Source organism: Mytilus edulis, chromosome 11 (assembly GCF_963676685.1).
Source record: "Mytilus edulis chromosome 11, xbMytEdul2.2, whole genome shotgun sequence".
NCBI classification, from domain to species: Eukaryota; Metazoa; Mollusca; class Bivalvia; order Mytilida; family Mytilidae; genus Mytilus; species Mytilus edulis.
In genome coordinates this window covers 67,752,117-67,774,947 of record NC_092354.1, presented here as the reverse complement: position 1 = coordinate 67,774,947, position 22,831 = coordinate 67,752,117, and the positions used below count along the sequence as shown (strand labels likewise).

The following is a 22,831-nucleotide window of genomic DNA, read 5'->3' as shown; positions in this document are numbered from 1 at the left end:
TGTTATTATCATTCTACTAGCATAATATTAGGTACAAACCTTTGTTATGTACTACTTTTTGATACATTTTATAGATTAGATGTCTTCAAAAACCCTACTTCTTGTTAAAATCCATCATGGCGGACATTGTACTTATATAAGCTTATTTTTAGGGAGGGTAATTGAAATGTGTTTTAACGTATTGCTACTATCATTACATTGTGCAGGAACCTTTCTTTGGTGCTTCTGATGGATACAATGTATAAGACATATGTCTTAAAAACTCTTACTTCCGGTAATATCCAAAATGGCGGACATAGAAATGTCAATTTGATATTCAAATATTCAACTTTTTTTAAAATGTAACGAAAATGATTTTTTTTTGTGCTGGTCTTTTTGAGGCCTCATCATTTTGTCAGAAGCTTGTACAGTGTGGATGTAAGAAAGGTTGCCGCGGTCATTTTGTAATGTGGAAAATCGTGAATACCGTGCACTGCGATGTGTGCATGTAGTGGTGATCGTTATTTTGGGACGAAAATTGTAGTAATTTCAAATATGTTTTAGTACTATAGTGATTTCATTTTGTTTTAATCAATCTATCCAAAACTCTACATCGAAGAAATAGATTGAGGACTCATCTTTGAAATTTACGTCATATTTTTACCGGAAGTGTCAAGTTTATATTTTAACATTTACGACATGATAGAATAAGTGGTTTTGGGGATAACTTAAAGCCAAAAGTTTAATGATCAGCACAAAAAAAAAATCATTTTCTTCACATTCTAAAAAGAGTTGAAAATTTGAATAATAAATTGACATTTCTATGTCCGCCATTTTTGGATATTACCGGAAGTAAGGGTTTTTAAGACATATGTCTTATACATTGTATCCACCAGAATCACAAAAGAAAGGTTTCTGCACAATGTAATAATAGAAGCAATACGTTAAAACACATTTCAATTACCCTCCCTAAAAAATAAGCTTATTTAAGTACAATTTTCGCCATGTTGGATTTTCACCGGAAGTAGGGTTTCTGAAAACATCTAATCTATTTAATTTATTTAAAAGTAGTAAAAAACAAAGGTTTGTACCAAATATTATGATAGTAACATGATAATAACACATGTTTACACACTGGCCTTCGATATTGGTCTGATTTAAGTATGACGTCCACCATTTTGAATTTTACCGGAAGTGAGACAATTTTTGCAAATGCCTCCCTATCTGAAATAAAAGAGTAATAGTTGAGGAAGGTCTATGCCAAATTTCATGCTTGTAGCAGGATGTGCACAATTTTCCACAAAGCCGCCGTACTAATTTAGTCATTTGCCATTTAGTGTCTTAACGTTTGGACGATTTCTATGACCTTTTCTTTCTAAGTTATGAAATGTTTGCTAAACGCACTAATGACACAGATGCTTAAAGAGATGATCTAATAACTTGTAGGAGTCATAAGAGCGCGTCTATCAACAGTCCCCAGAACTATTAAACCGCATTTAAAAGAGTTTTAAATAAGTGCGAAAAAAAAAGTTCTAAATTACTTTTAAGTACTTTATAAACGTTGGATCATTTGGATCAAATATTTCATATCTAATCAAATGTTTGCACTAAAGAGAGGAATATCCTTATGTTTTTAATAATAAACAGATTTATTATTTCGGATCTCCATATTTTTTATGTCGACTAAAGACATGAGAAAACACTGCTATACCCATACGCATTCATTACCTTTGAAATTAACTATACAATTGTCAAAACGTGATCAAAGGGGGAAATCAGCACCTTATAATAAGTAAATACAAATAATGTTTAAGTTTATTTGTGGAAAAGCCCGGAAATGGCGAACCTCCTTTCAGTCATAACATCTGAACTTTTGACAAGATTTCTACTTCAAATCATTGTATACAAGATTCATATAGAACAGCAAATTTTTAGTTTGAAGATACGCATTCGTTTTCGTATAAGTGAAGCGAATTCGGACTTTATGTCTGGTAAATCTGAAAATGAGATTTACACAATTGGTCGTTGGATATCATCGTCTTTCCAAGCCTGCATTACAATACATACTTTTTTTATTTTTGTGTCGATGAATACTGATATCCTTATTATTAGTTGATCTCTAATAAACTCACGACAACTAGCGCAATTGCATGCATATGGTACTGATCTTTGTCGATATAATCTTGGGTACTTTATTGTTTAGATAGATAGGTCGTTAAGTAAAATTATCTTATATGCTGCTAAATGTCATATGAAAGTTGTTGAATTGGACAATCGTTATAAACATTATATCTTTAAAATCCTTACATATCTATATAATTATTTAAATAAACTTTCAATTTTAATCACAAAGTTTGTTGATAAACTATCATGTATTTGCTCACAAAGATAAACAAACTGTTAGTAGTATTTGAACTTGAATAAGTTGGTCAAATGATAAACAGTAGAATTTTCTATAATTTTCTATAATGTGTCCCAAAAGCAGTTCACAACATTATAAAAACATTTACTAATATTTATCATCTTTTAACTTCAATCTAGATATCTTAATTAGTCATCAACGCCCTTCGATTCCCAGTCTCTGTCATACAGTAAACTACACAATTGGCTTTAATCGCTAAGTGCACGAAAACAACCTTAATAGAGAAAGGGAATTGCGAAATATATATGAATACAGGAGGTACGCTGACGACAAACATCACCAGTATCAAGATCAATTTACAAATAGATAATGTATTTGCTTCCCAATTAATTTAACTATTATACTTTTTTTCGAGTACTAACCACCTGTTGAAAAACAACATAAACGAATGCTGTATTTCCTTCCACCAACATTTTTTAGCAACATACTATCATGATTTTTCTAGTTTGAAATTTTTTTTTTTATAAGTTCTAAATAGAAAATATTCCTCCCCAAGTCATGGTCTGCAATTTCAAAGATATTGACTGCACACACGTACCCAACAAATCATAAAGGTTCTTCTAACATCAAAACAAATTTGGACTTGCACAAACTATACATTAAACTGATGATGAAGAAAATAAGAACATTATGTTTAATCGTTCGTCTCGTGATCTGATTGCATTTCTTGTACATATCGTAGTTCCATGTGTATTGGAAGTCAGTTGTAATACCAAACACCATGGTGATTAAAGTAAACGTAATGACTGTTGAACTTCTTTGCAATAAGTTTTTCACTAACTTGTAAACCATCTTTCTCCATATGATTCCATGCTAATAATTGCCTATCAACGTTAATTGTTCGAATTTAATACTGGTTCTTTCTTACTTAGAAGATAACAACTATATTTTTTTTTCAACTTCAAAACGTCAAATATTCTAAAAGTCACTAGAGTTCCTTCTTTTGAAAAAGTCTAAGAAATATTGCAAGTTAAGCACATGTGTACTCTCGTACAACAATATCATTACGAAAGATGTGAACAAAAACATTTTGGGATCATATAAGATAGAATGTGTTGGTTTAGAAGCACATCTATTAAGACTTTTTTCCGATTTTGGAAACATTTCCTTTTTATAACAAGGAGATTCTTGTTGAACAATATCCTGCTGAAATTTCAAAATTTGTACAACCAAAAGTTCGTTATTTTTAGCATTTCCACAATACGTTAGAACTCTACCGTTACATTTTAATACTAAATCTCTATAGAAATCCGGCAATGTCTCTACAAAATCTTGAACTGTTTTTGTCTTTATCGGTTTGTCGGTAACAAACAGTACAATACAGTACTTGCAAAAGAAATTTCCAAAAATTTGTTCTACCTCTTGCAATGTCTGCTCTTCTTCCTTCGAATGCCTTGAAATATGGAAAATAAAAAGGAATGCATGTGGTCCGAGGGTCAGTAAATCCATGCAATTAGCTATTTCTTTCTTGAGTGTTTCTCGGTTTAACTTGGTGTTAAACAGTCCAGGAGTGTCTACAACAACGATCTTAGTATCATTTCTTATAATTTCCCCACTCTTACATTCCATCGTTACAGATAATGCAGAAACACAACTTTCGAAAAATCCTCTATTCAAAATAACATTACCAATAGAGCTTATACCTGATCCAGTTTTCCCTACTAGTACAAGACGTACATCATTTGAATGTTCCATTGTATTGTCCTACAAATAGAATTATAATAAACAATTTTTCATTCATAAAACAAATATAATGTTTACACAACCACACATAGATTAAAATACCTAGTGGATAACAACGTATACTGCTATTGTTTCTCTCTTCTGAAGAACAGTTTCTTCGATTTTCAGTTTCGAAATTAGATCAGAATGAATTTATTGCAATCATACTTTCTTACTTACATTTTTTTAAAGTAAAAATACATGTCTACATAAAGTGTTTCTGATAATTATAAAAAAGATGTGGTATGATTGCCAATAAGACAACTCTTCACAAGAGACCAAATGGCACAAAAAATTAACATCTATAGGTCACCGAACGGCTTTTCACAATATTCATTATGTACATCAGGGGTTTAAATGCTAGGAGCCAAATGAACAAACAAGTCAAGTTTAAATAAAGCATGTTCAACCCTTTGTCTAATAAACTACAAATGGGATTTTCTGAATGAAATGATTATTAATATAATTTGAAAATCTCTTTTTAAATTAAATCATGTGCTTAACATAGTCCATTCCATAGTGAATGTATGGGAAAACTATAAAGAATAAACATATTCAAAATATAGGAAAAAATAAATAGATTAGGTATGATATCACGGGAATCTTCAAACTGTTTCCGTCTGTTTATGGACGGTTTGAAGTGATTGGAGTGATTTCAAAATGTTGATAAATTGAACTTTTAAATTTACTAGGGCTTTTGAAAATGTACAGCTGTTTTTACAATTCACGTATAGGTAGCCGGTTTGTATTTGTTTTGTACTGCAAGGGAATATTTGTGGAAATCCATTTGCACTTTTGTTAAACAATGTAGCCTCAGAGGCATTGCCTCTCATAAATTTGTTTTTATGTGACTTTCGATTATGTACACTGTAATTTTTATTAGGATTATGTCGCATTTTTTGTTTAGCATGGGGATATTTAAAAATGTACTATATTGTTTGATAAAAGATAATTAAAAAAGACAAAAAACTAAAGCTTTGGATTATGAGAACAATTATAGACTGATTATACCTTAGCAGTGCAATCGAATAATTCTGATTGCAAACTGCAGGAGTTAAGACCGAGTAAAACAATACAAACATATAACAAATACAGAGCAAAAACAGCAAAATATAATAATATCTAGTTAAACCATAGAAAAGTAAAACATAATCACCTAAAAATTTAATTAAAAGATTATAATAAAAACGCGTAATGGACAGCTCTCTCAAAAGCATACAACCAATAACAGTTAACTATAAGAGTATACACTACAAGCCCACATAAACATTTTACAGCACAATTAGACAATGTACATTTGCTCGTACTAGAGTTATGCCATTTAATTCGAAAACTCGTATTTGGTCACTACGATAAACATGTTTTCTGTCATAAATAGTTTTACGACAAAGTATCAATCTTTTATTTCCCCTCGTTTTGATAAAGTCTTCATTGAGGTTTAAAATTATTATTTGTCAGATAAATCTCCTATGAAATTTTGCCAGCAACATTAACCAGGATGTTTTCAAACCTTTGTATTAATAACATTAAACGGTTCACATTAAACATTATTGCTCATCAACTTGTGCACTTCAACAATAAAACTAAAAGTCTTTTCTCTAATATTCGATTCAAAACAATTTGTAGCTTCAAATACATACACACATTGAACAGCAATTTTTTTTTAATTCAGCGTCAAGTAAACTATAAAACAATACCGGAAATATAATCTGTTTAACCGGAAGCAGATACAACTGATTAACCAAATATAATTAAGACCTAGGGTCTTCTGATTTGAGGTCCTTAGCCAAAAAAAAAGGAAATTAGGTCAAGGTCATATTCAAAATTTTGATTTTGGCTTATTTTCACTTGTTTTTATAAACAGTACAAGTTATCGACAACACATTTTTGAAAAATTGTTGTATTGAGACAGATATTAAAAGGAAGAGATGGCGTTTGATTGGACACGTATTGAGGAAAGGAAATGAAGATATCACCAAGATTGCTTTGAGATGGACACCTGATGGTAGACGAAGAAGAGGGAGGCCAAAAGAGACCTGGTGCAGAATGATAGAATCAGAGATGAAAGACCTTGGGAAAACCTTGAAGGAGATCGAGAAGAAGGCAAAAGACAGGCAAATGTGGCGAGTACTGGTTGAGGCAATATGTGCTGACAGGCACGAACAGGATGAGTGAGTGTGAGTGAGGAAGTATAATCTTTTTAATCGGAAGTAGAAAATTATCTCCCTCATTTATATCTTTTTGTATAGAAACCTTATTTTTTTTGGAATCAGAGTACAATAAGCTGTCATTTGACGCTGAAATTAATATTTTAAAACCAAATTTAAATATTTTCATATCAAAATAGACCCTAATTGGTGAAAAGACCTTCAGAGAACTATTGGTTTTTAATCTACACTATTTTTTTGAGTCTTTGGGCTGATGGGAGAGAAATTTTAACAACAACAGTGCTTATTTATAATTTAAAAAAAAAACCTTAGGGTACACTTTGTCTAGGCTTAAAATATAGGGTAGTTGGGAATGGATGTATATAATAATGAACATCAAGAATAAATGAAAAAATCAGCGTTTATCATTTTTATAGAAACTCATTCTCTTTTTATTATATATGAAAGAATGAGAAAACTGATAAATCATCATGACTTGTTAAAAAGCTTTCCATTTAATTATGTTAATTACTAGCTGGGAACAGTCACGACAGTATATTACCATGATCAATATATATATTTTATGTTCCTGTTAATATACACTTTTTATTAAATTGCTATATGTAACCCTTTCCTTGCCTATAATGACGACTCTGTGTTGTAGTGCATCAATTGAACGTTTTCATGTACAGTAAACATTGCATTAAAGTCATTGAAAAATCCTATGCAATATGTTGTAAACAAAAAAAAAATGCTCTTGAGAAAAGGATTATAATTCAGTCATTGACATTGTAAAAAAAATACTTATACATGTATGTACTCATATTATGCAAATATTTAAAGTTATAGCCTTGGAGCAGATATTCACTATATATATGTATGTCTGGCCTGCAGAATTTTGAAAGCAAGTTAAGAATTTTACTTTATACATGTATTAACAGTCATGCGTATATCATACATGGTACTTTTACATCTTTGAATATGATACAGCCGTAATACGGATGCTGCAGAAACGTTTTTACTCGTACGTTTTACGGATGTATTTTTACAGACGTTTTACGGACGGAACCGTTTCATCCGAATTACGAATACATCCGTAATACGGATGTAATACGATCCGTAATACGGATGTTTTACGGATGTTTATTACCACAGCCATGAAACGTCTGTAGCTATTTTACCTGTGTAGTATTTTTACATCCCGGGTAAATACCACTTGCTCAAAGATGAACATTTATGTAATTAGTCATAGATACATTTTTTAAAGTTGTTATTGGCTTTGAACTAGCTGTCTTGAACGGTGCATTCAATCAGATCTGAACGTGTTGTCTTTTCTGTTGTCAGGCTTGAAGAATGCATAAATATCCTGCCAAGTCCAGTCTATAATTATGTTTAATGTTTTCTGCTTTGTATCGATCTGATGAGTTTAGCCCTTTCAACTGATTTTTTTATAGCTTGGTCTTATAATGTGCTGTTACACCACTGTCCAAAGTAAGATTTTTTTTTTTTGGGGGGGGGGGATTGAGCACTAATAAACATGTTTAACCCCTTCACTTTCTTTATGTGATTGTTCCAAGTCAGGGGTCTGTTGTTGTTTGTTCATGTCTGTCATATCAGTTTTTCGTAAATTTTCTTTTTTTGTAATTAGGCTGTTTGTTTTCTCAATTGAACTGTTTAATATTTTCCTGTAGGTCCCTTTTTAGCCGATTTAGCGAAAATGTGTGTTCTCGTTGGTGGAGGTAGTACGGTTACTTCTGGTTGTCTCAAAATTATTTATTCAGTCGGGTAGTTGTCTAGTTGTTACAATCTTACCCATCTCCTAATTTTTATACTGTAAACACATTATTAAAAGGCTTCTACACGACCATGCATCACATTAACACTAGAATGAAGTAATTGATTCATAACTAAGTAATTCCGAGTTCGTTCTTGATCTACTAAGATTTTAATGAAAACAGGGATGAATATAACCACACTTGAATATAAACACATCTGCTAATTATAAACAAAGAATTAGACTGTTAATGCAATCAATAGCGGAGACATATCAGTGAGCGTTAATCGTTATGCATATACTATATGGTACACTCCATCTGGTTCGAGGCGTTTTATACGATGTCAACTTTGACAATTTCCGTTTCTACTAATCTTTTCACAAAGAGACTTGGGCACCAGCCAAAATTATATGTTGAAAATGAAATCGGAATTTATATAAAAAATATAATGTTAAAGGAACAAGTTTTTAAGGATGCAATGATAGGAAGAAGATTTGGTCATACAGGTCTGATGATGTTGAACAGCTCAGATTTTCAATTGTTCAGATATATATTGATAAATAAGGCGGAGTTCAAATGCTCTAACGAGAAATTGAAAAGTAATTCGATTCCGGAGAAAGCTGAGTAATTGAAATGTGGCGACTCGGCATTGTTTATTAAACTTTTTCTTAGTCAAAACGAATAAAACGATTTTCCCAACAACTAGAGATTTGAATACCACTCGAAGAAAACATCAAATTTATCACATGGAATTTTAAGCGATTCCAGTATATCAATCGCTGGACTAGAACAATTCGTCCAGAGGTACCACTAAATAAAATCTCAAACATACTGAACTAAAAAAAAAATCAAAACGGAGAGTCCAAAATCAAACGATTAAACACATCAAACGAACGGAAAACAACTGTCATATTCCTGGCTTAGGACAGGCATTTTCAAATGTAGAAAATTGTAAATTGAACCTGGTTTAATAGCGTTAAACCTCTCACTTGTATGACAGACGCACCAATTCTTCTTGATTAATAGTCATTCATAAATAATAATACACGATGGTCTTGCGTTATACAGTCTTGGTACCGACTTGGTGTATCATCTTGCAAACCATTTCGTGCAATTTTCATCGTTATTCAAAGCAAAATCATTATCTAAGAAACCTGGGATGATCTTATCACATGACGCTCTCTTTTGTTTACTTATTTTACCTCCTAATTATTAACCCGGTGCAAGTCTTTAAGTTGAGATTTATTAAAAAGTTAATCGGGGATGACTTATCTAACACGTTCTTTTTAAATCAGGGGCGTCAAATAGGATCGCGAAAAACAGCTAGCGAAATACCATGGTTTAAAATTTTTCAGAATCAAAGGGCTTTTGGTTGATCCAGTCAATAATCAAACGGTATTTGAATAGAAAATATGTTTCTCGTCGTTAATATGCATGACATATTTGCCACTTGATATCAAGGGAGGAATTGATTAATAATTTAGTGATGTATAATCCTTAATTTCCAGAACTGAAACAGTTTTCCATTTTTCATATATTAGATTATTATTCATTTTGATTATTCACTTTAAGAGTGAATATTAGCCTTTTATTCATTATTGTTCTCTTTGCAATCATGAGTATTTAACATTCATAACGTAGTCCACAACAGGGATTGCATTGTAGTAAAAGGTCTTTTAATATCAATACTGCGAGGTTACTTATTGTTGGCCGTACGAGGACCTGTGCGTGTTTTATGTCACTTGTGTACTGTTATCTTATTGGCAATCATACCACATCTTCATTTTTATATGATACCAGATAACCTGTTCAATACAAATTTAAGAATATCGTGTTTTAAATATTTATGTAATCAAATAATTATACATGTATGGCTGCAATAATTTCAATACCACTTTCGATGTTTTTCGTTCGATTAAACATGCAATGTAAAGTGCGCAATTAGTCATTTGACTTTGTTCTTGATCCTTCAATTATTATTAACGTTATGCTCAAAATGATGTATTGGTATCCAAGCGAATGTGAAGTCATAAAATAGCACACTTTTGTGATTTAATAATAATAGCAGCAGCTCCCCCAATTGCACAACTTAGTGACACACCTCCAGCAGCATAAAGATACTCATATAAAGCACCGCCCTCTTCAATTTTTTTCCGCAGTGACTGCGGAGTAACTTTAAATCCACATTCAACAATCCATCTTGTCAGTGGACGTAAAACTCTCTTAAGCATTATGTTTGTATAATAAGTTTCTGTTAAATCCTGATTCATGTCATTGATGGTTTTTAAAATACATTCGACTGTTTTCTGTTCTTCTTCCAAAGCCTTATTGTTCAACCAAAAACATCTTTCTTTACCGATTTTTTTCACGAAATTTAACTGTGAATCGGTCAATCCTATTTTTAAAAATTCTTCGAACGTCAGGTCCTCTAGCTCATCTTTTCTAACAAAAATAATAATGATAAAATTATAGACCTGTTCTCCAAAGGTTTTTACAAAGTCTTTGAATGCATCGTCTTCTACTTGTGTTTGTCTTGAAATAGCAGATATCACAAACAAAAAACAATGTGGTCCAGGGAAGGACATGTTAATGCACTTCATAAGTTCCCTTTTCACGTCTAATGCTGACCTTGTGGTATCATATATTCCTGGTGTATCGATAACAACGATTTTTTTATTCTCCCAATATCTTTCGTGACTCTGCGAATGCGTCGTAACTGACGTCCTTGCAGCCTTCGCTTTAAAAGCAACTTTCCCTAGAATAGTATTCCCTGTTGCACTTTTTCCAACACCAGATTTACCAATAAGAACAAGTCTCAGTTCTTCGTCAAACTGTGATATAAATTCCTAAAATAAAAGATATGTTTCTCTTTAAGTAAAGTGTTGACTTCAGTTCAAGAGTAAATAGATATAAGAAAAGGGGCATGATAACCAATGAGACAACTCTCCATACAAATCACAATTTGTAAGAGTAAACCATCAAAAGTCAAAGTACTGTCTTCTACACAGAGTCTTGGCTCACAACGATAAGCAATCATTAAACGGCCCTCAAAATTACAAGAATAAAACCATTCAAACGGGAAACCCAACGGTCTAATCTTTATAAAAAACGAGTAATCAGATTCCTGACATAGGACATATGCAAACAAATGCAGAGGGTTTAAACGTTGTAATAGGTACCATCTTTCATCCTTATCTGAAATTATAGCTTAACATTATAACATAGAAAAACACACTATAAACTATCAATCAAAATGGCTTAACTCAATCAAAAGACCACAAATGAACATACACTGAACGAATACATATGATCTATGACACAATGTACAATACAAAATCAGAGACTAGATGGTCACCAATTTCAGAAACCATAACCTTTAACAAATTGCCGTCAAAGGGAATAATATATACTGGTAAATGTAAATAAATCACACCTTTCGAAGCTCATTTTAAATTCACATTTCAGTTGTATGTGTAAATAAACTTTAGGATCTTTGTTGTGACATCACTTAAAAGGGCGATAAAAAAGCAAGGGTTACATATACATTTCCTAATCACAAACTGTAATCAATATCCTCATACCTTTAATTAATCAATATAAGTCATATAATATACAAAATACAACACTATAAACTAAATAACAAAAGAAAACTAGTAAGCAAAAATGAGGTATTGTCAAAAATTATGACCGATGTGTCTATGATCATATCATTAATTTCATTATATGATCTCGACGTCAGATTGTCTATACGATTTTAGCAGTTTCAAGTCATAATGCACATACGTAGTAAACATGTTTTTCATTAACTTATTTAGTAATATTTGATAACAACTTAACAATGTTTTTGATAAATGTATTTATATTTATTTATTTTTTAAAACAAGTTGACAAAAGCGGACCCTATATTATATTTCACTGTCTTCACATTAACATTACTCTCAAAAATGAATCAATGAACTGGTATGCAATGCAAATATGTATTAGGTATTTAAACACTTAATAGCAGTAGTAAAACATAACAAAACTGGTTTTGATTTATTTGTGCTCGCTGTCTATTTGAGCTGAAACTAACTTTTTCTTTTTCTTTTTCGAGTTATCCAAGTGTAAGAGCTATATACTATCATCATAAAAATATACAGGTATTTACCTCTTCTGTCTGGTTGGTCTCTTCATCTACAGTAAATAACAGTAAATTAGCAAACATGAAATATTTCGAACAACATGCAGAACTTGTTTAACTTAAAAAGAAACCAATGTCTTCCATCAAATAGTGTGTTTCCTTATATTATTTAATTGCTAAAAGTACAGCAATTTATAATTTCAGTTCTTCGAATAATCCTGTTGGTGAGGAGAAACTAGCATCTAAGAACACAATCAGACGTATTTTGTGTGTGTCGTTATGTTTTCATGTCGAAATCAAATCGTCTATGAGTGTTGCTGCATATCATGATATGTACCTGAAATCAGATATCTGATGAACATTTTCTTAAATTATAAATCTTTTAATTGCTCAAACTTTGTAGACGTATAATGTAGAGAATCAAAACCAGAATTGCCACCGTAATATAAAGGACCATTAAAAGTACATGATTTATTTAAATCATTATATTTTAAAAATGGGATCATGATATTGCCGAAAGGTACATTTTCCTGATTTTAACACTCTAACAAAATTTCAACAACATAATTATATACTGATGTCAATAATCATTTTAGAATTCAGATTTTAATACATTTACTATTCACAACGTTACCTCTCAAATCAACAGAAGGTTCATATACATCATTGTCAACTGTCTGAGAAATGACATCTCCTGCAATGAATAACACGACATCCAAAAATAAGATCACCTTATACAGATCGTCCTTTGATGTGTTTTTTTATTGATGAGTACTTTTATTTTAAATATATTATTATTATTCTAATGAAGGACTAATGTTATAAAAGTGTCAAGTATGTATTTGAGTGTCATGAGCTTGATAATTCTTTAACCAATAATCTGGAATATGCACAAATTATGAAGAGCTAGATCATTAGTGCACGACACGCCCGAAGTTGTTGAAGCTCATCTTAATCTGTTAATTGAATGTATATGATCAAATTGAAATACTGTACCGTGTGGAATTTAGTGATACAATATTACCTCCCCCCGTGATCACTGAAAACTAGATCTGCTTGTTGTTTGTCCAATTTTAGCAAGAACTACATCATCATTATAGATTCAAGGAAAACGTTATGGTAAATAGTAAATTTCAGTACAAATATAAATATTTTGAAATAAAAACAAAACTTCATCTCAATGTTATCATTTGCTTTCTTAAGGAGCAAACAACGAGTTCAGCAAGCTATAGCTTCTTGTAGTAACGTTGGATTAAAATGTTGCTATGCGAATAAATCCCTGGAGTACAACTTCAACTTATTTTTTTATTGTCTGTATACCTCTCTTTAACATGCTTATTATTTGTATATATATATATATATATATATATATATATATACAGCAAAATCAGAGAAAGGCAGGGAAAAAGTTCCAAAGCAATTTATTTATTTGTCATTTAAAATGTATTATACAGTATTCATAACAGCGCATTACATAATATCAAAGATTACCATAAGCGCTTCACAACATATTCATTGACATATATGTTAACAATAACATATGAAAGCCCATGTTATGATATTCTTTAACAAACATATTTGAAATAAATGGCAAATAAAACTATACTGTTAAATGAGTAGGTCCAGTAAGACCCCTTTTTGGCCCCAAAATATAGCAGTTTTACAACACTGTAAAAATGTAAATTTTTAGTTATTTATTGGAAAGATGAATGCTTCTGCTACAAAAATATGGGCTGTGTTTGACAATACAATTCACATATACCTAGTACTCGCATCATTAAGTCATGCTACATTACGGAAATCTTCACAATGTTAACATTTTAGTTAAGTTTTAGACGATTTCCGTCTATAATGAAAGTGGCCGCATTTGTGTTCATTCTTTATATTTAAATATAAGTTGTCTTTGATGATAGTACATAACATATGTAAAGGTTGAGGATGAACACTGATGCGGCCACTTTCATTTTTGACAAAAAATAAAGGCAACAGTAGTATACCGCTGTTCAATACTCGTAAATCCATGGACAAAAAACAAAATCGGGGTAACAAACAAAAACTGAGGGAAACGCATTAAATATAAGAGGAGAGCAACGAGACAACATAAAAATTTAAAACACACAGAAACGGACAAAGCATTAGATAAAATTCGATGAGAATAACAAATATAACATAAAAACCAAATACACGAATTTGGGATAGAAAAGTACCGTGACACGTCTTATAGTAATGTAAATTCACACTCAAACACAAGAGAAAACAAACGACACAACGGAAACACATCGTTAAAATGTAATACACACAGGAACGAACTGTAATATAACAATGGCCATATTTCTGACTTGGTACAGGACATTTATAAAGAAAAAAATGGTTGGTTAAATCTGGTTTTGTGGCATGCCAAACCTCACACTTTAATGGCAATGTTAAATATGACATTAAAATGACAACATAATATTACAGGACTGCAATACAAATTAAACATCTGAAAAGTGACATTTGTGGGCATATTTGATAGACATTTGATATTTGTACTTGAATCGGAGCGTTTTTAATGACTTAATCCGTTAAATTCTTTCATAAACTAATAGAATCAAAAATAGACACTTAGGTCTTTAAAAAGTGTCCAAAATCTTTCGTCAGAACCTGAAATTTGAGGCCAAAATCGGCCCATACCGAACTTACAACTTTACTGATTAACAATAAAACTTATATAAATGGGCGTGTTTAAATAAAGGAGACATTGAACCCGTACAAATAATAATAAGTTAGAAATATTTGCTAAAAACTTCAAAAACCATATTTGCTTAAAAGTAAAAAAATTCCAGTGATATAAAATAAATTAAGAACTATGAAAATGCATGTCTGAATAAATGAGTTTTCATGTGTTTCTTAACAGCGTTTACAGAATGGATGTTCCGTATATCACTTGACAAATCATTCCATAGAACGGCTAGTGCTTTGTCGAATCTCCTTTCCCCATATGTTGTAGTTCTCACACGTGGTGTTCTTAAAATCAAGGCATTTTCAGATCCGAGTGTTCGCATTGGTTAATTTGTATTAACCAATTCTTGTAGGTATCACGGTGCCTCCTCATGCAAAGCCTTGAACTCATACACGAGGTGTTTATATTGTCATCGATACGATACGGCAGCCAATAGAGAGAAAGTAATCAACTGTTATATAGCAAAGATTGATAGTTACTAAGCTAAATCAAACAGTTAAGCACCACCTGTTTTTATTGCAACGACATTTTTTTTATTGAAATAATCAGTTTTTACTAGAAATAGAGAAAACATTCGTTTAACAGTTTTGGTAACAGATACCATAAACAAGCCATAACTTAAGTATGGTCACTGATGCAGGTTCTATGCAATAATATTTTGCATAGGACATGTAGACATAGTTTAGAATACACAAATCATTTTACTTTGATTTAAAAAGATTGGAACAATTAATTACCCAAAATCATTAAGTTTCTCTAAATTATCTTAGGTATTTTTGGAAAATTTAATATCAATATTTGAGTCAATAGGATGTGTAACCACCTCTATTCCGTTACGTTTTCATAACACGATTTCGCCTATACTGTACAAGCCTTCTGAACTTAAGATGAGTGAGCTGTTTTTGGCTATTTTTCAGGTTTTCATGTATTGGGATTCGCGTGTGACTGTCGTGTTATTGTCGTGTCTCTGTCGTCCGACTGTTGTGCAACTGTGATGCCAGTGGCGACTCTCAGCAAAATGTTCTTGAAACATGCAAGGCTCCATCGGCATGAATCCAACGAAATCACCGGCAGATTCCCGTGCCAACTATTACCTCAGTGTACTATACTTCCATCAAATAGTGTGTTTCCTTATATTATTTAATTGCTAAAAGTACAGTAATTTATAATTTCAGTTCTTCGAATACTCCTGTTGGTGAGGAGATACTAGCATTTAAGCACACAATCAGACGTATTTTTTGTGTGTCGTTATTTTTTCATGTCAAAATCAAATCTTCTATGAGTGTTTCTGCATATCATGATATTTACCTGAAATCAGATATCTGATGAACATTTTCTTAAATTATAAAATCTTTTAATTGCTCAAACTTTGTAGACGTATAATGTAGAGAATCAAAACCAGAATTGCCACCGTAATATAAAGGACCATTAAAAGTACATGATTTATCTAAATCATCATATTTTAAAAATGGGATCATGATTTTGCCGAAAGGTACATTTTCCTGATTTTAATACTCTAACAAAATTTCAACAACATAATTATATACTGATGTCAATAATCATTTTAGAATTCAGACTTTAATATATTTACTATTCACAACGTTACCTCTCAAATCAACAGAAGGTTCATATACATCATTTTCAACTGTCTGAGAAATGACATCTCCTGCAATGAATAACACGACATCAAAAATAAGATCAGCTTATACAGATTGTCCTTTGATGTGTTTTTTTTTTTATTGATGAATACTTTTATTTTAAATATATTATTATTATTCTAATTAAGGACTTATGTTATGAAAATGTCAAGTATGTATTTGAGTGTCATGAGCTTGATAATTCTTTAACAAAAAATCTGGAATATGCACAAATTATGAAGAGCTAGATCAGTAGCGCACGACACGCCCGAAGTTGTTGAAGCTCATCTTAATCTGTTAACTGAATGTATATGATCAACTTGAAATACTGTACAGTGGGACATTTAGTGATAAAATATTACCTCCCCCGTGATCACTGCAAACTAGATCTGCTTGTTGTTTGTCCAATTTTAGCACGAACTACATCATCATTATAGATTCAAGGAAAACGTTATAGTAAATAGTAGATTTCAGTACTAATATAAATATTTTGAAATAAAAACAAAACTTCATCTCAATGTTATCATTTGCTTTCTTAAGGAGCAAACAACGAGTTCAACAAGCTATAGCTTCTTGTAGAAATGTTGGATTAAAATGTTGCTATGCGAATAAATCCCTTGAGTACGACTTCAACTTATTTTTTTATTGTCTGTATACCTCTCTATAACATGCTTATTATTCGTATATATATACAGCAAGATCAAAGAAAGGCAGGGAAAAAGTTCCAAAGTAATTTATTTATTGATCATTTATCATACAGTATTTATAACAGCGCATTACATAATATCAAAGATTACCATATAAGCGCTTTACAACATATTCATTGACGTATATGTTAACAATAACATATGAAAGCCCATGTTATGAGATTCTTTAACAAACATATTTAAAATAAATGGCAAATAAAACTATACTGTTAAAGGAGTAGGTCCAGTAAGACCCCTTTTTGGCCCCAAAATATAGCAGTTTTACAACACTGTAAAAATGTAAATTTTTAGTTATTTATTGGAAAGAAGAATGCTTCTGCTACATAAATATGGGCTGCTTTTGACAATACAATTCACACATACCTAGTACTCGCATCATTAAGTCATGCTACATTACGGAAATCTTCACAATGTTAACATTTTAGTTAAATTTTAGACGATTTCCGTCTATAATGAAAGTGGCCGCATTTGTGTTCATTCTTTATATTTAAATATAAGTTGTCTTTGATGATAGTACATGACATATGTAAAGGTTGAGGATGAACACTGATGCGGCCACTTTGATTTTTGACAAAAAATAAAGGCAACAGTAGTATACCGCTGTTCAAAACTCATAAATCCATGGACAAAAAACAAAATCGGGGTAACAAACAACAACTGAGGGAAACGCATTAAATATAAGAGAAGAACAACGAGACAACATAAAAATTTAACACACACAGAAACTGACTAAGAATTAGACAAAATTCGATGAGAATAACAAATATAACATCAAAACCAAATACACGAATTTGGGATAGAAAAGTACCTTGACACGTCTTATAGTAATGTAAATTCACACTCAAACACAAGAGAAAACAAACGACACAACGGAAACACACCGTTAAAATGTAACACACACAGAAACGAACTGTAATATAACAATGGCCATATTTCTGACTTTGTACAGGACATTTTTAAAGAAAAAAATGGTTGGTTAAACCTGGTTTTGTGGCATGCCAAACCTCGCACTTTAATGGTTATGTTAAATATGACATAAAAATGACAACATAATATTACAGGACTACAATACAAATTAAACATCTGAAAAGTGACATTTTTTGGCATATTTGATAAACATTTGATATTTGAACTTGAATCGGAGCGTTTTTAATGACTAATTCGTTAAATTCTTTCATAAACTAATTGAATCAAAAATAGACACTTGGGTCTTTAAAAAGTGTCCAAAATATTTCGTCAGAACCTGACATTTGAGGCCAAAATCGGCCCATACCGAACTTACAACTTTACTGATTAACAATAAAACTTATATAAATGGGCATGTTAAAATAAAGGAGACATTGAACCCGTACAAATAATAATAAGTTAGAAATATTTGCTATAAACTTCAAAAACCATATTTGCTTAAAAATTAAAAAATTGAAGTGATATAAAATAAATTAAGAACTATGAAAATGCATGTCTGAATAAATGAGTTTTCATGTGTTTCTTAACAGCGTTTACAGAATGGATGTCCGTATATCACTTGGCAAATCATTCCATAGAACGGCTAGTGCTTTGTCGAATCTCCTTTCCCCATATGTTGTAGTTCTCACACGTGGTGTTTTTAAAATCAAGGCATTTTCAGATCCGAGTGTTCGCATTCGTTAATTTGACTGTATTAACCAATTCTTGTAGGTATCACGTTGCCTCCTCATGCAAAGCCTTGAACTCATACACGAGGTGTTTATATTGTCATCGATACGATACGGCAGCCAATAGAGAGAAAGTAATCAACTGTTATATAGCAAAGATTGATAGTTACTAAGCTAAATCAAACAGATATCATATCGATGTAAACATTAAATCAAAATAAATCCAGAAGACCGCAATTACGTTATAATCTCGAGACGAACCTTTCTTAAAATTTTCTACAAAAAGGACAAATATACCTTCTTTATAAAAGTAGTTATCTTGAATTTTTAACCATCACGTACAGATTTATAAATGATAATACATGTATTCTCAAAAAGAAAATCCTAGTGGACAATTTTAAAACGACAGATCATTAATTAGGAAAAATCCTTTCCTATAGAAGGATGTGTGAAATTTTATAATGTATTTCAGAACAATCTACCGACGAAAGGTCAGGTCAAATCAGGTTTGAGTTTATATACTTCAAGCGAAATCGTGCATTAACAAAATAATAATAGAATTAACCTGTAAATGGAGGTAAATATATTTATTCATATAACTTATTCACAACGAGACTTTGAAAGCAGTTACAGATGAACAACGAATCACCTGTAGACAATGATATTTTTTCAAGTTGTGCTTGGATGAGTTCATGGATACTATTTATAAACTAATTGACATGAATTGAATAAATCTCATCACAATAATTATGAAGCCTTTATATATATGCATTGACGTTAATCCTCGTTCGTACATAATCTATCAAGTATTTACTTTATATAACTCACTCAGTCTCCTATAAAATGTGTGAAAACGATGCAAAGAAAATTCAATGCAAATACACTTAATCTAAGACAATTTCAATACACTATTTGACTTTAATTTGTCAATTTGTTATACACACAAGTTCCAACGACAAGAATTAAACCTATATACTGTGAATTCGTAGGTTTATAACATGTATAACGAAGTATATCCAGATATTTGCCTATTCTCAGTTGCATATATGACTCGCATTTGTAGTATGATCTACTCACTGGCATCTTTTGTAAATAAGAAAAAAGGTCCATCATATTGTCTTCGTTTCCATGACCATCAAAACTGAGGGTTATACATCTGTTTTTGCATCCGTCAATCAAATCATTTATATAATCTTTCAAGTATTCCTGTAACGTACGCGTGCAGTTATTCAAAACGTCCGATATTTTACTGTGTGTGAATACAATTATGATTGATCTAAACATTTTATCACCGAAAACTTTTTAATCATTTCTTTAATCGTGATTCGGTCTTCATCCGTTTGTCCTCGTAGAGGTGATACGTATATCAATGCAAACTGTCCTGTTGAAACACAATTTATGCTTTTCTTTAAATTGTATTTCACCTCACCTCACCCGTCGTTAAACATGTATTAAACATGCCCGGGGTGTCAAAAACAACAATTTTCATTCCATCCTTAATCGATATCGATTCGCCACGACAAAACTCTGTGGTGATGGACCTCTTGCTTGCTTTAGATGTGAAATATGTTTTATTTAGTATGGCATTAGCAGTAACACTTATGCCGGTCCCAGTTTGTACAATGACGACAAACTCCGGTTCTTTGTTGGAAAAGTTCTAAAATAAATGATTTTTTGTTCATATAATGATGATAAACAGCGTTTTTCATATAGCAGTGGTTTTCATTTTCAATTGCAAAATGCCAGATATGTTATCATTGTATTGGTCAAATTCCTACCAATTTTTGAGGTCGTTTTTTTTTCCAATATGAATCAACCTTATCCAATCATCGTTCTTAAAGATCTCGTCTAATGAACTAAAATCAAATTTAAGAAATTTTTATCTTTGAACGTTGTGACAAAATTGCATTTATGAGCAGATACAACTTATCAAAACTAGGACCATAAGAGCTTCTTCCGTGCCACTTCATTTTTGCATTGCAATTATAAATGATTGTCAAACAGGAAGCTAAACATATTGATATTGATTTTTTTTTTGATTGTCTTGATATTCTTTTAGTAAGTACAAAAGTCCCTCGAAATGTTATGGAATGATAAATAAATATGAAAAATAAGTAATGAAAAGCAAGTGAAGTAAAAAATATCAAAAAAATATATAACATTTTCCATAATTTCTTGTTTTTTTTCTTTCAGCCATTTGAATAATCGTCAATTGTTAAACCAAGGTTAAGAGGAGAAATGCATATTGTTATATACAGCAAGTATGAAATAATCCAAAATATGTTAGTTTTTTTTTTAAATTAACATTATCGCTTTTTAATTCAAGTTGAATTGAAACTAATAAACCGAGAATGTCTATCTGATTTTTTAGTCGTTCTATTTTTACGATATAAGTATTAAATAGCATTGATGAAATTTAACACAAAATCATTTTACTGTTTTTCCAGACATGAATATTAATCTTGCCATCAAATGAATAAATAGTTTCAGTATTTCGTGTTTATACAATGGAAATTAACATGTTTGCTTTAATTTAAAGACAATGATTCCACGTGCATTTGCTTTATGTTCCATAATATGTATAGTAATAACCTGTAATGTATTTGCATCTCATTGGTTATCTACAATGTATAAAATCTTTCAAACCCAATGAAAACAAACGTGGTAGTATCAGTCAAAAGACGTTTTCCGTCGCATCGAAATTTACATACGAATAAATACATATTTTCATTGACAGTGCATTGCTTATTACGAAATTAAAACGATAGGAAACTATAAAGTACTTAAACTTTACAAACGCAGTTTTTTATTATTAAAATGCATATGATGTCATAAGATAAAAACAAAATCTATATACAGTGGTAAGATCTTAAATTTATGATTGTTTTACAATGCTTTATAGATCTTGTTCATCGTTTTTCGTCAGGCCTCAATGACAAAATTACCTTATCAATCTGCTTCATATCTTGATCTCTTCTACGATATTGAAACAAAGTGGACATTTTAAACAAAAATCTATGCGTAACGATTTCAACTGTTTACCAGAAAAGAGGTCAAATATTTTCTGACTCATTGTGTTGCGTCAAAATATCGCTATACGGTAAGCTTTTTAGATATGTGACAACTTTTCAACAGACGTTTCCATTAGGACAACCTGTAGTTGTGCAGGACAAACTCCGCTTTGTATTCTTCGTCTCAAATGTAGCAAAACAATGTTAGATATGCAAATTTGCTGAAGCAAAATTTTGATTTACCCCTAGCGGGAGTCAACAACTTGCATCTGAGACATTGTGGCAAGACCGCCTGTACTGTGTTTAGCGCCCTAGACCACGCGAACAGAACAACTAGTAAATCGAATAATGCTTTTCCTCGTTGGCGTTATATAAGGTTGCAACACAATACATGATGTATAGTAGCAAGAAGATGGTTTACCTTGAAGATCAGCTAGGATGTTTTCGTCTATCGTAAAGGATGTTAATTTACATTCAATGCAGTCTTACAGGATAATAATTCGACAATACATGTCAAAATATATGACAAGTTTACGACAAATTTTCCCGATTGGATTGTATAAGGTTATACAGGGTTACCACCATAATGCAAACATAACTGTACTCCACCTCTGATTTATCCCAACAATGTTCCTCTATTTATAGAAGACCTTGAAAAATTTTCTTAAAAAGTAAACATTTTTTTCCAGATATTTTAATATTTTTATGTTTTACTCTGATATTTGATGTAATGACTTCAATCTATATATTGATGATGAGGACCGGTTGAAAACTAATTTTCCGACAAAAGAGATTATTTAGGCTGTCCAATTGGGAAATGTCCATGTTTTGTAGCAACATTCGAGCAACCCTTGTACACGAAGTAATTATATCCCAGTTGATACCATATTCCAGAGCTTATATTTCTTTTCATGATTTCTTTGATAGAGGGTTGCAACTCAACATGAAGCTATTA

The 22,831-nt window shown here is 31.4% G+C and overlaps 2 protein-coding genes across 2 annotated transcripts; both read right to left on the bottom strand.

Annotated features, from left to right (window-relative positions):
- Positions 1–3,319: 3,319 nt before the first annotated feature.
- Positions 3,320–4,096, bottom strand: LOC139494519 (GTPase IMAP family member 9-like). The gene has a single exon (XM_071282679.1). The coding sequence runs from the start codon at positions 4,094–4,096 to the stop codon at positions 3,320–3,322; it is 777 nt and encodes a 258-aa protein (XP_071138780.1).
- A 5,976-nt stretch (positions 4,097–10,072) lies between these two features.
- LOC139494518 (GTPase IMAP family member 9-like) lies at positions 10,073–17,607 on the bottom strand. The gene is made up of 5 exons (XM_071282678.1): positions 17,595–17,607; positions 16,494–16,553; positions 12,800–12,859; positions 12,193–12,218; positions 10,073–10,891 (listed from the first exon to the last, which is right to left on the bottom strand). The coding sequence occupies exons 1-5, from the start codon at positions 17,605–17,607 to the stop codon at positions 10,073–10,075; spliced, it is 978 nt and encodes a 325-aa protein (XP_071138779.1).
- Between the last annotated feature and the right edge of the window lie 5,224 nt (positions 17,608–22,831).